A 13,782-nucleotide genomic window follows, 5' to 3' on the forward strand; every position below is an offset into this window, starting at 1 on the left:
TCAAGCAACAATGTCTTTGTATTACAAAGTCTAGGTGTGGACTTACCTACAGGGTCTCAATGATGCAGAACTCAAGTAGGAGGTGGGGGTGCAGACGGATGCTAGAGTTGTGCAGTCAGCAGCCTTGTGTACTCACCCAGCTACAGGCAGCCATGAACAGTCTTGGGCTAACTAACTATTTAGGGGCCTGTCCTTGAAAAACCTATGGCATGGAGGAACAGTTCAAAATGAGTGGCTCCTGAAGAGCAGGTAGGGAGGAGGGTACTGAACTACACTACTCAGTTCCTCTGTTAATTTGCCAATCAGATAAATCATCAATAAGGGGGCAGAGAAAGACCAGGAGTGTTTCACTAATGCTGTTCTTCTATATGGAAGAAAACAGAATAGGGAGAAAACGGTTCTTCCTTCAAACATGTTTAGCACATAGCAAACACAGTAAATTTTAGCCTTTTTCTCCCAGCTTTATTGAAGTATAATTGACAAAACAGATATTTTAAGTGCACATCATGATTTGATATACGTGTACATCATGAAAGGATTCCCCCCATCAAGTTAATACCATCTTTTAGAATGAGCCAGATGTCCTTTAAAGGTTTAAGATGACCATGTAACTTGAGGCCTAAAATAAATTAATCACGATGAAATTCACTAAACGCCGTTGCTGTGTAGGCTCACACATTTTTTGAGTGCTATTACAGTGAATCCAGGAATTGAAGGTTAGATAATCATTTGCATCTACTGAAAATACTTTGTCTTGAACCTACCTTCAGGACTGTGCTAGGGCACTGTACTCCTTAATAATATAATTTATTATTATTTTAGATTAATTTCTTGGACTGGAAGAAAAATTGATCCAGTAGGCGTTGATTATATTCTTCAAAAATTGGGCTTTCATCATGCCAGGACTACTATTCCTAAGTGGCTTCAAAGAGGAGTCATGGACCCACTGGACAAGGTTCTGTCAGTTCTCATTAAAAAACTCGGTACTGCACTACAGGATGAAAAGGAAAAGAAAGGAAAAGATAAAGAAGAACACTAAAAATGTAACTTGATCTGTGAACAAATTTTGATTCTGTCCGTTAAGCTTTATTACACTGGAGTGTTGGGTTTTTTTTTTCTTTTTTGTATAGTAAAATTATTTTAAATATAACTTTAAAAAATTCTAATTTTGTGGCCATTATATTAAAAGTTTGTAAGTTAACCTGTTTATTCTAGTTCCACCATTCTGTATACAGTGAAGTATTGCATGATAATGTAAATTTTGTGAAAAACTAGATTAAAATATACACATCTGCTCAGTAAGGTTTATAACTGTATTATGTGCAATATGATTCCTGCATCTTTAAAATATTTTCAGAATAACTGTGAATTTCCTTTGTTATTGGCCATAACTTTTAGAAAAAAATTTTGTTGATAATGTGACTTTTTTTTGGGGGGACATTAATTGCTTTTTCTTTTTTTAAGTGTAGACTTGTATAAATACCTATTTGTATATAGTTTGAGTAATTGTGATACAAATACATACCACTAAAGTATTGTTTGTAACTATTGTAATAAAGTCACAATAATTGGTTTCAGTCTGTAGTTGTTTGAGACTTTTCTTCCTTTTATAGCCTATTTTTATAATTAATAGATGCCCATCCTGTGTCAGTTACTGTTTTCACAGAAAATAATACTTATAAAAAATTATCTCAGGGGGAGGTACAGCACAGGCTTCAGAAATATTTGGTATTGTTCTATTATTTCTTAAGCTACTGGTGAGTACACAGCTATTTGTTTTATTATACTATATTCTTTATGTATTTATATGTATTCCTTGTGCATATGAATATGTATAATATTATGCATGTAAATATAATAAATAAATTTTAAAAGAATAGCAAAATCTAAAGTAATATTCAAAGGTAGCTATAATACTGTTAATCACAACTCAGCTTTGAAATCTAGCTAAAAGTCAATAGTCAGTCAGTCAGTCAGTTTAAAGGCTGGGTAAAACAGTAGAACTGAAGAACCATGAGCTAGAAAACACCTCAAGAAAGCCTCTGGTGCAGACTTCTGCATTTATTTGCTCTGACAGATTAAAAACTCAAGAGTCAAGACGACAGACACTTAGCCAAGGGTGTGTGTGTATAGGTATGTATGTAGATATGCATGTACACTGTCAGTAGGGGAATTAAGAATTGCTGTCTGTCTAAGGTCACACAGCAATTCAGTAGCAAAACTAAAACCCTAGTGTCTAGAATCATCATTTTGTATTCTGCTAGACCATCTTATGAATCATCTGCCTGACCTCTGTTTCCCCCTTGGCAGCCCTACAGTTGGGAGCGATAGGTACAATATTTCTATTGGTCAAGCTTACCAGAGAAGTATCTAAGATAGTTATTACTTCATAAAACAGAATAAGTAAAAATTTTGGAAATTAGTTCCTGGAGTTGTACTTCAGGTATTAATTCTCTGCTTCCAAGAAACAGTATGCTAGTAGTAAGTTCTAAATGTTAAAAATTTCCTCTGGCTTTAAATGTATTGATAGATGAGATTACCAAAAAAACGACATAAGTATAAACTCTGTTTCTGGCACTTACTGTGGTAATGCTATCAAAAAAAAAAGGGCAATTTAAAATAAATCTGTAACTGTTGAAAATTTCTGTGGCTCTGTTGGACAAAGCTATGGGAAAACCGTACTTGTGCAGTGCTGGTAGGAGTGTAAATTGGCACAACCCCCATGGAGGACAATTATGCAAAGCTACTAAAATTACAAAGGCACATCATCTCTTATTGAACAGTCTCACTACTGGATATACCTGTGTATGTGTGAAATAATTATGTAAGAATATTTATTGCAGTACTCTTCATAATAAATTGTTGGAAACAATTCAAATGTCCATCAGTGGAAGACAGGTAAATGAAATATGACAGACCCACTTAGTGGAATAGTACGCAACTGTAAAACAAAACAAACAAAAAAAAAACCAAGGATGATCTCTATCCTTAAATGAAAAAAGATACAGCCCTGTGTAGATACCAGTTTGCAGGCAGTCTGCTAAAATTATATTTTGAGTATCATGTACCTTATCCTATTCTAGTAAATCACATTATACATCCAGATTTTCTATAACATTCCAATGACATGTAACAAAATCTAAAGGATTTTCTCATATAAAGATCATAATTCCTGGCCCACTTTAGACCTGGGATTCACAAACCATCTGTAGTGAAGAATCATTTTTTAAAAATTACCTGTATGTAGCACCAAATATAAATCTGCAGTACCAAAATATAAATCTGCAGTACCAATCTAAACTGCCAAAGCAATACTTATAAAATACAGTAAAGGTCAATTATTACTCCAAATGAAAACATTTAAAAAATACTCAAGAACATATAAAATACAAGCTCAAATTTTTAATTTTTTACATTCAGTTTTATTATTAGATTCAAGTGTGTTCTGTCAATTGCTGTAAGAACTTCTAAACGCGTACTCTCAATTTCTATACTTCTTGTAGAACATTAATAATTCATGGAGTGGCCTCAGTCCATGGACTGCACTAAATAGAATTGCTCTAGAACCTTCTCTATCCTCACTATGGAATGGTGTCTTCTAAAGTTTAATGGAATAAACCTGATTGCCTGTGCGGACTTGTCATTTTCTATGGCAACCGGTAGAGCCATACTCGGAATGCTGTGCCCTCCACACAGTGAGAGCTAGTCACCCATCTCCCTTTGTCACTAGCACATATTTTAAAGTCAGTTGAGAATCTTTTGTTGTTGTTGTTCCCATTTGGGACCTCAAGCAAAGAGTATCCTTAGCCAGAAGTGTTCGATGGATAGACAGTCCTCAACTGAGCAATACTCAATAAGTTCTGGTTCTGTGAATTTTGTCTGCTTTACCTGTGTAGGTCAGAGTTGAGCAACTCAAGGCCAGGAAAGGCTCTGAACTCAAGTTCAAACAGTTTGTTCAGGCAATGATATGTGACAAACCCTAGGAAAGCTCTCAGAGAACCATCAGATGTTGGGAGGCATTTCTGGAGTGAGATGCTGTTAAAAAGTGCCAAAGAGAGCAAATGCTGTCAAAGAGTTATGGCAAGTAGACTCTGGTCGTTAGGTGTATACCCAGTGGTCTAGATGTGGGGAGGGGTGTTAGGAGGTAACAACAAAGCTTAAGCTCTCAGAATGAATACAGGGTGACTGGTCAGGTCATCAAGTCAACTGCCAAGTGAAATGGTACAGGATAGACAAGTTGCTATAACTAATTCTCTTTGATAAATAAGCTCCTTTCCCCAGCTTCACGTTTCCACTATGAGTGCCTTCCACCAGAATAATAATTTCTCTCCCAACCTGTTGTTCACTCCTCCCCAGAAGTGACTTAATCCATCTGGTGCTCTAGAGAAAAGAAAATGAATGAGCCTATTCTCATTTCATCTTTTGAAGCCAGCCTGCCTGCAAGGAGGATGCAATTCTGATTTCCTCCCTTGTGCATCCTGTAAGGGGCAAGCTGGATTTGTCCAGCTTGCACTGATAGAATGAGGAAGTTTGTGTATTTAGAGAGTGACGGCAACCCCATTTGGCCAGACAGCTGAGCACATTTTCCAATTTAGATTCATTAGGCAATAAAGCTGACTATTTTTTTTAACCTCCGTATCTCTGATATGTGTCTTTCAATGAATTCCAGCCTTTGGACAGGAGAAAGCAGATATTTATTTATCTTAAGCATCAAACATGAATAGTTTTCTGTTTAAATACTTTACTATCACTATTGTTACTATTACTTTGTTACTACTGTTTCCTGTTAACAGGTTTATTCATTGTTCAACAGAATGAAAACTTACCTAACTTACAGTGAGAGAAAGCTTGATGCCCATGGGTTTCACTAGTTTTATCATTACCCATATGCAGCTGGACTTATAATCGTAGTCTAGCCTACTGAAGATTCAGTGATTCCTCAATCTAAGAAAGATATGTATAGCTGGGGTGCTGACCTACATAATGTAGTAGATGTTTTAAACTAGTGGTCAGTATCTCATCCTGTATCTCTCATAAACAAAATACATAGGTCCAATAACTGAGAGTTGAAAGATAAAGTATCTCCTTTCACTATTATACCTAACAAGCACCTTCAAAATGTATACCTTCTGTCCAATTCCACTGAAAAGAGCTCTTAGTATCCAAGGGAGGAATGTTTCCACCAGGAACACACAATGGTCTCATTAAATTAGAATCTGAGGCTGCCACCTAGTTATCTGGCTTTCCAGATGCCAAGTGGTTGAACCAGGAAAAGGTACTGGACACATGGACTGATTCTATTAATTGTGAGGAAATGGGTTGCTGCTGCAATGGAGATGACACAGATAGCTCCAAAGTGAGCCCTGAAGGAGTCTCTTAGTGCCTCTAAATGAGTGGCAGAGCACAGCAGCCATAGGCATGTCCATTAGGGCTCAGCTCTCTCAGAAGCAGAGATTAGAACACTTTGGAAGATATTCTCAGTGGGTCTCCTACATTTCCACACATCTTGCAAGCAAGAGTCTAACTGCTCTTTGTTCAGGACTACATTCTCCAGGTTATTTGTACAGTGAACAACCCTGGAAAATAGAGATAGTACCTGCCACCAGAGCAAAGGGTAGATTTACCTACAGCCTTGGAAAATATAGTGTCTCCTTCTGCCCATTATAAAAGATTAGAGTTCCCTAAGCTGAAAGTTCTTCTCCTGTAACACAATTCTACTGTGTGTGCAGCATTCATCTGGACCTATACATGCTGCTTCCATGGGACTTGGGGACAAGTAGAACCATTCAGACATACTGATGGCCACACTACGAATAATAAAGTTCTTTGTCACTGAATCACAAGTCTCGTGTTCTGCCAGCATCCATAACTGTGGCAGGCTAACTTTAAAGTTTTCAAGTACAGTAAAATATCAAATCCTTCATAGTTCTTGACAGATTATTCCACTGCATAAGGAGCCCCAATCATTTGAGACACTGACTGAAGGCAACTGACATGGAATGGGTGGTACAAGAAATAAATGATAAATTCTAACAACCACCTTATGACCAGTTGAAATGAGGGTTCTACCACCTATTTAACTTCTGTCATGGAAGTTTTATGTGTTAAATTCTGTGACAAACATTTAAAAGTACCTTTAAAACTTCAGTACTTATTCATATATGAAATAAAATAATAATACCAAGCATTTACTGGGTAACAGGTACAGTGCTAAGTTGTTTATATCTATCAATTAATAGATTCCTCCCAACAAATGTATGAAGTGGATGATAATCTGCTTATTTTGCAAATGAAGAAGTTGAGAATCAAGAGCGCCAGGTAACTTGACCATAGTTAATTTTCTTCAGGTCTTTAACAGTAGTCCTCTCAGTGAGGTACTCCTTAAATATCCTATCTAAAATTTTAACTTCCTTCTCTATAAAGATATGTCTCCCTTCTTCACTTTATCATTTCGTTTTAGCACTTCTCACTAACATTGTATAATTTTACTTACTTATGTTGTCATTGTATCTCACACTAGAATGTGAGCTCCATGAAGGCCAGGGTTTTGGGGGTGTCTTTGTTTTGTTTTTCTTGTTTTGTTCTCTGCTGTATCCCCAAGGCCTAAAACAGTGGCACATGGTAGACACTCAACATATTTGTTGGCTACATTCGTAAATGGATGAAAAAACTAACAGCAAAGTCTAAATTAAAACACTGTGCTAGGGACTTCCGTGGTGGCGCAGTGGTTAAGAATCCACCTGCCAATGCAGGGGACACAGGTTCGAGCCCTGGTCCGGGAAGATCCCACATGCCACGGAGCAACTAAGCCCGTGCGCCACAACTACTGAGCCTGCGCTCTACAGCCCACGAGCCACAACTACTGAGCCTGCGTGCTGCAACTACTGAAGCCCGCACTCCTAGAGCCCGTGCTCCACAACAAGAGAAGCCACTGCAATGAGAAGCCCACGCACCGCAACGAAGAGTAGCCCCCACTCACTGCAACTAGAGAAAGCCCGCGCGCAGCAACGAAGACCCAACGCAGCCAAAAATTAATTTAAAAATAAATAAATAAAACACTGTGCTAACTCCAAAAACCTAATTACTAAACCGTTATCTAACATTGCCTCTCATATACACGTTTATCTTCACCCACTTCTTTCTCAGATCTAAATAATATATTTTTTTCTATTTTTAAAAAACTCTTTTGAAAGTAAAATGGAAAATGGCTTACTGGTGGGTTAAAGGGACAAGAGTTGGAAGAAGGAAGACCTGTCAGAAGGCTACTGCAAAGTCCCAGAAAGAGATAACAATGGTTGCTTGGACAAGGGTGGCAGTAGTGGAAGTGATAAGAAATGAACTCATTCAGGGCATTATGGAGACAGAACCAAAAGAGCCAACTGCGGAATAAGGCTGGAGGGAAAGAAAGGAGTCTGTGATAGTTCCCGGTCATGGCCAAGGAAATTACGTTAATGAGATTAGAAATTAGAAAGAACATTTGTTCTTCAGGCCATAGAAGACCCAAACCAAGGCATACAGCTTGGTTAGCAGAGTGAAGGTATACTTCAGCCCCACGTCCCCCCCCGGCTTGGTGTCCTTGTTCACAGCCTTACACTATGGCCTTGCTCCTGCGTTTTTGGCTTGAACAACTTGGTTAATGATGGTGTCAGGTATGAGATGGGGAATTCACTATCACACCCAATTTCCCAGTTTTCCTTGTCAAATAATAAGGGAGAGTCATGTCAAGTATGAAGGATGAAAGTACTACAGTTCAACAGTTCCCAAAATGTCCTTCAAGTCATATAGTATATTTTGGCCATCTGATGTTTAGTTAACTTTACATCAGTATGTCAGAAATGTGAAAGCAAGGATTTAAAACCTGGTGTATTTTCATTTATACACTAGGCAATCAATCATTTGTTAATTAATAGCAATATTTATATAGTATTAAATCTGAGGCAGTTTACTAAAATCAGCACATAAGCAACACTCATATAGTTTTGAAATACAAGGTCATTTAAGTTACACTGAAATGGCTTAAACACTAAATTACTTAAACTTTTACTGTATAATTCACTGGGAATTTTATGCAAATTATGTGGATGATCTGTCCCAGAGCCTACGTCAGGTAAATCTCACCTAAAATTTATCATACTCTGGCTGCGTTAAAATTGTAATCACTTTTAAAAACATAGGGCCCAAAACATCACATTGTATCTCTACAGCACTCACATGCAAAACTGAACATGCTGACTGGGGCTGAAACAATAAAGAAAAGGCCAACAGGTATTTGGCAACCTGGGTAAACTTTGGCAACATAAAATGGCAGTCCCCTTAGCTCATTCTAACGTGCAGCATCACCAGAATCAGGGTAGTGGGGGGGTTAGATCACTCTTCTTATATGTATCCAAGATATATCCTAGGAGTTTCAGGCTCAGAATTATTCATTTAAAAATACATAATCAGAGAACTTGAGGTTTCACCTTGGAGAGGCAGAGAACTGGAAAAAAGCACTGTTACTCACCCTTAGAAAAAAAAAAGCTGGACACATTGTAAATTAACAATTTTTCTTGAACCCATCAGAAAACTGAGGTCATAGTGTAAACAACTAACAGACAATCTGAAGAGACAGGCATAAGGACAAACAGGACCTGAGCATTTGCTTACTTGGGCCAAATGCTCACAAATGCCATACAAGCTAATAAGAAGAAACAGCCAGTAATTTTTAACTAATCAGATAGGCTAAGCATAGGCTAGAATAAGACTGTGATGTCCCTGGGAACCAGATTTAGGGGCTTTTGTGCCTTCCTGTAAGCTCTCTCTCCAGGAATCCCACAAGATGCTCATAGGATAAATCAAGGTGAGTCCTGAAAAAGCTTCCCCCATGATGCTGGCTAGATACTGGGAAGAACAGCCACCACTGAAACTCTGCCCAGACCCATGTCCTCTATATCTCCTAAGGAATACAAGTCTAATCTGCAGAGGGAAGGGCAACAAAATTGTTGCCTGAGGCAACTGGTGGAAACCTACTGAAACTGGAGGAGAATAAAAAGGAAAGAAAGTTCTACCACTGGGAGAACTAGCCCCAATATTACATCTGAAAAAGGGGCAGGAACACTTCCGAATGAATATGATATAGTCAGAAACTTGGATCTATATAAAGACATGTAGAGTGTTGAAAGTAAATGAGGATAACAAAAATATCTTTGTTTTTAATTGCTGTAAAAGATAATTAACTATGTAAAGCAAAAAAGCTGTAACAATATATTGTGTTTACAGCATATAAGGGAAGAACTGGGAATACACTGTTATAAGATTAATATACAGATGTTAAGTGGTATAATATTGTTTGAAGGTTGACTCAGATTATTTTTAAATATTACTGTAAATTCCAGAGCAACCACTAAAAATGTTCTTAAATGACATGTAAATATTAAGTCAACAGAGGAGATAAAATGGAATCATAAAAAAATGTACAATTAAACCCAGAGAAGTCAGCAAAAAAAAAAAAAAACAGAAAACATCTAGCCTCAAGATTAAAGATTTTAATCCAACCACATTAATAATCATTTTAAATGTGAATTGCCTAACACACCAGTAAAAAAAAAAAAAAAAAATTATTGGATTGGATAAAAATACAAAACCTAACCATACACTATCCACAATAAATTCACTTTATATATAAAGATACAGATAGGTTTAAAACAAAAGGATACATATCATGAAAACACTAAAAGAAAGCTGGAGTAGATATATTAACTTCATAAAAAATAAGCTCCACAACAAGGAATATTATATTATCAGACCAAACAGTGATGTGACATAAAGTGGTCAATTATCCAGGATGACATGATAATCCTATACGCGTACACATCTACACTTTAAAATATGCGACGTAAAAACTAAAAACTGGGCTTCCCTGGTGGCGCAGTGGTTGGAAATCCGCCTGCCAATGCAGGGGACACGGGTTCGAGCCCTGGTCCGGGAAGATCCCACATGCCGCGGAGCGGCTAGGCCCGTGAGCCACAACTACTGAGCCTGCGCGTCTGGAGCCTGTGCTCCGCAACAAGAGAGGCCGCGATAGTGAGAGGCCCGCGCACCGCGATGAAGAGTGGCCCCCGCTTGCCGCAACTGGAGAAAGCCCTTGCACAGAAACGAAGACCCAACACATCCACAAATAAATAAATAAATAAATAATTTATTAAAAAAAAAAAAAAAACTAAAAACTGATAGGAATGAAAAGACAGACATATTCACAATTATAGCTGGAGATATCAAGATGCCTCTCTTGGTCACTGATAGAACAAGCAGGAGGAAAATCAGTAGAAATATAGATGACCTGGACAACACTAAAAGTCAACTCGACTTAGTTGGTATTTATAAAACACTCTACACCCAACAACAGCAGAATATAGATTCTTCCCAAGTTCAAACAGAACATTCACAAAACAGACCATACTCAACCTTAAGACAAACCTTAACAAGTATAAAATAGAAATCATACAAAGACAGTATGTCTTAAACCATAACAGAATTAAACTAGATATCTGAAAAAAAATCCTGAAATATTTGGAAATTAAACAACACACTTCTAAGTAAGCCATGAGTCAGAGGAAGTCCCAAGGGAAATTTTAAAATCTGTTAAACTAAATGAAAATGAAAATGTATCAAAATTTGTGGGATGCAGCTAAAGCAGTACTTCGAGGGAAATTTATAGAATTAAATATTCATATTAGAAAAGAAGATCTGAAATCAGTAAACTATGTGTGAATAAAGAAATTAGAGAGCAAGAATAACAAATCCAAAGCAAGAAGAAGGAAGGGCATAATAAAGATTAGAGCAGAAATAAATAAAATTTAAACAGAAAAATAACAGGAAAAAAAATCAATAAAGCCAAAATCTGCTTCTTTGAAAACATCAATAAAATTGATCAACATCTAGCCTGGCTGAAGAAGACACAAGTTACCAATATTAGGAACAAAGGAGGGGATATCACTACTTATCTCACAGACATTAAGATAATAATAATAAAAAATTATATGGCCATGTATTTGACACAATTACACAAAACTTAGATGTAATACGCTAATCCCTTAAAAGGTGCAAAATACCAAAACTCACCTAAGAAATAGATAACAAATATTTCTATATTGATTAAAGATATTGAATTTGTAGGTTAAAACCTTCTCCCCCCCACCCCCCAAAAAAAGAAAACTCCTGTCCCAGATGGTTTTACTGAAAAAATTCTGAAAATTCTGAAAAATTTACTGTAAAATACAGAACATTCAGAGAAGAAATAATACCAATTCTACCTAATCTTTGTCAGAAAGGAGAATAATACTGAATACTTCCCAACTGATTCTACAAGGCCAAATTATCCTAACGTTAAAACCAACGATATTACAACAAAGAAACACTTATAGCCCAATATGCCTCATGAACACAGATGCAAAAATCCTCAACAAAATAGTAGCTAATTGAACACAGCAATATATTGAAAGGATAATACATAACACACAAGTGAAGTTCACCCCAGAAATTCAAGGATGGTTCAACATTTGAAAATCAATCAATGTAATTCACTGTATTAACAAACTAAATTTTAAAAGAAAGATCTCTGACCTACAGCCACCGAGAAGAAGACGGCCACCCCAGCAGTGTCTGGGCTCTCCCTGCAGGTGCGATGCTTCAGCACATCTGTGGTCAGGCCATTTGCCAAGCTTGTGATGAGGCCACCTGTTCAGATATATGGTATCAAAGTTCACTATGCCACTGCTCTTTATTCTGCTGCATTTAAACAGGATAAACTGAAGCAAGTAGAAAAGGAATAGCACAAATCTTGAAGGAACCCAAAACGGCTGCTTCTATTATGAATCCCTATGCAAAGCGTTCCATTAAAGTGAAAAGCCTAAATGACATGACAACAAAAGAGAGGTTTTCTCCCCTCATGTCCAACCTGCTCAATTTGCTTGCTGAAAATCGTCGCTTGAACAATATCGCTGGAGTCATTTCTGCCTTTTCTACAATGAGTGTCCACCGTGGAGAAGCACCTTGCACAGTTACCACTGCAACTTCTTTAGATGAAGCCACACTTACTGAATTAAAAACGGTCCTGAAGAGCTTCCTAAGTAAAGGCCAAGTATTGAAATTGGAAGTTAAGACTGATCCATCAATCATGGGTGAAATGATTGTCCGTATTGGAGAGAAATATGTTGAATGTCTGCAAAACCCAAGATTCAGAAGCTGAGCAGAGCAATGCGGGAGAGTTTCTAAAAGTTGATTTTCTGTCAGTGAAAATTCTTAAACTTGGAGCAATAATAAAATGCTTCCTGAACAGAAAAAAAAAGAAAAAGATCTCAAAAGGTACAAAAAAGCATTCAAGAAAATTCAACATCCATTAACAATAAAAAAAATCTTCATCAAATTAGGAACAGAAGAGAATTTCCTAAGCTTAATAAAGGACATCTGTGAAAAACCTATAGCTAACAGCATAGTTAATGGTGAGAGAATGAATTCTTTCCCTTTAAAATCCAGAACAAAGCAATGTTTCACTGCTCCTATACAATATCATACTGGAAGTTCTAATCAGTGTTTTAAGGAAAAGTAGTCTTCACATAAATATGCCAGATTGTTTTTTGACAAAGGTGCAAAAGAAACTCAATAGAAAAAAAATAGTTTTCTCAAATGGTGCTGGAGTAACTAGATGTCCATAGGCATAAAAAACAAAAAAAAGAAGCTCAACATAATCCTAATACCTTATACAAAACATTAACTCCAAGTGGAAAAATATATCATACACCTAACTTAAAATTATAAAACTATCTAGAAGTAAACATAGGGGAAATGTGTGACCTTGGGTTTGGCAATGAGTTTTTAGAGACAATATCAACAGCATGATCCATAAAAGAAAAAACTGACATAGGCATACCTCATTTTACTGAGCTTTGATTTATTGTGCTTCGCAGATACTGCATTTTTTTTTTTTTTTTTTACAAATTGAATGTTTGGCAAGCCTGTATTATCAGATGGTGGTTAGAATTTTTCACCAATTAAGTATTTTTAAATTAAGGTATGTGCATTGTTTTTTTAGACATAATGCTATTGCACACTTAATAGGCTTCAGTATAGTGTAAACATATCTTTCATATGCACTGGGAAACAAAAAAATTCGTGTAACTCGCTTTACTATGATACTCACTTTATTTCAGTGGTCTGGAACTGAACATACTATATCTCCAAGGTATGCCTGTAAATTGGACTTGATCAAAATTAAAAACTTCTGATCTACAAAGACACTTAAGAGAATAAATACTCAAGCCACAAACTGGGAGAACATATCTGCAAACCACACATCCAATGAAGGATCTGTATAAAGAATATACAAATACTCTTCAAACTTAATAAGAAAATTTCCAATTAGAAAATGGGCAAAAGACTTGAACAGACACTTAACTAAAGAATGGCAAAGATATATGAAAAGATACTCAACATCATTAGTCATTAGGGAAGTGCATATTAAAACCACAATTAGATACCACTACATAAGACTTACTATAATGGCTAAAATAATAGTTAAAAAAACTAACAATACCGAATGCTGGTTAAGAGTACACAGCAATAGGAATTATTTATTGTTGGTGGGATTGCAAAAATGTTATAGTCACTCTGGAAAATTCTGGCAGTTTTTTCTAAATTTAAGTATCTTAAGTATACGTTTACTGCTATGGACCAAATGTTGGTGTCTCCCTAAAATTCATATCTTGACACCTAATTCCCAATGTGACGGTAACTGGAGGTGGGACC

At 36.6% G+C, this 13,782-nt stretch overlaps 1 protein-coding gene and 1 pseudogene across 8 annotated transcripts in view; both read left to right on the plus strand.

Annotated features, from left to right (window-relative positions):
* BLTP1 (bridge-like lipid transfer protein family member 1) overlaps nt 1–1,580 on the plus strand; it is a 202,650-nt gene extending 201,070 nt beyond the window's left edge. For all 8 annotated transcript variants that reach the window (XM_057546655.1, XM_057546660.1, XM_057546659.1 and 5 more), the window contains one exon: nt 823–1,580. In XM_057546655.1, the coding sequence (XP_057402638.1) occupies nt 823–1,039 (217 nt within the window). In that variant the 3' untranslated portion in view covers nt 1,040–1,580. The remainder of the gene's footprint in view (nt 1–822) is intronic.
* An 8,678-nt stretch (nt 1,581–10,258) lies between these two features.
* On the plus strand, nt 10,259–12,252 carry LOC103015442 (ATP synthase subunit O, mitochondrial-like; annotated as a pseudogene).
* Nucleotides 12,253–13,782: the final 1,530 nt, after the last annotated feature.

This window comes from Balaenoptera acutorostrata, chromosome 5 (assembly GCF_949987535.1).
Source record: "Balaenoptera acutorostrata chromosome 5, mBalAcu1.1, whole genome shotgun sequence".
In the NCBI taxonomy this organism is placed as follows: Eukaryota; Metazoa; Chordata; class Mammalia; order Artiodactyla; family Balaenopteridae; genus Balaenoptera; species Balaenoptera acutorostrata.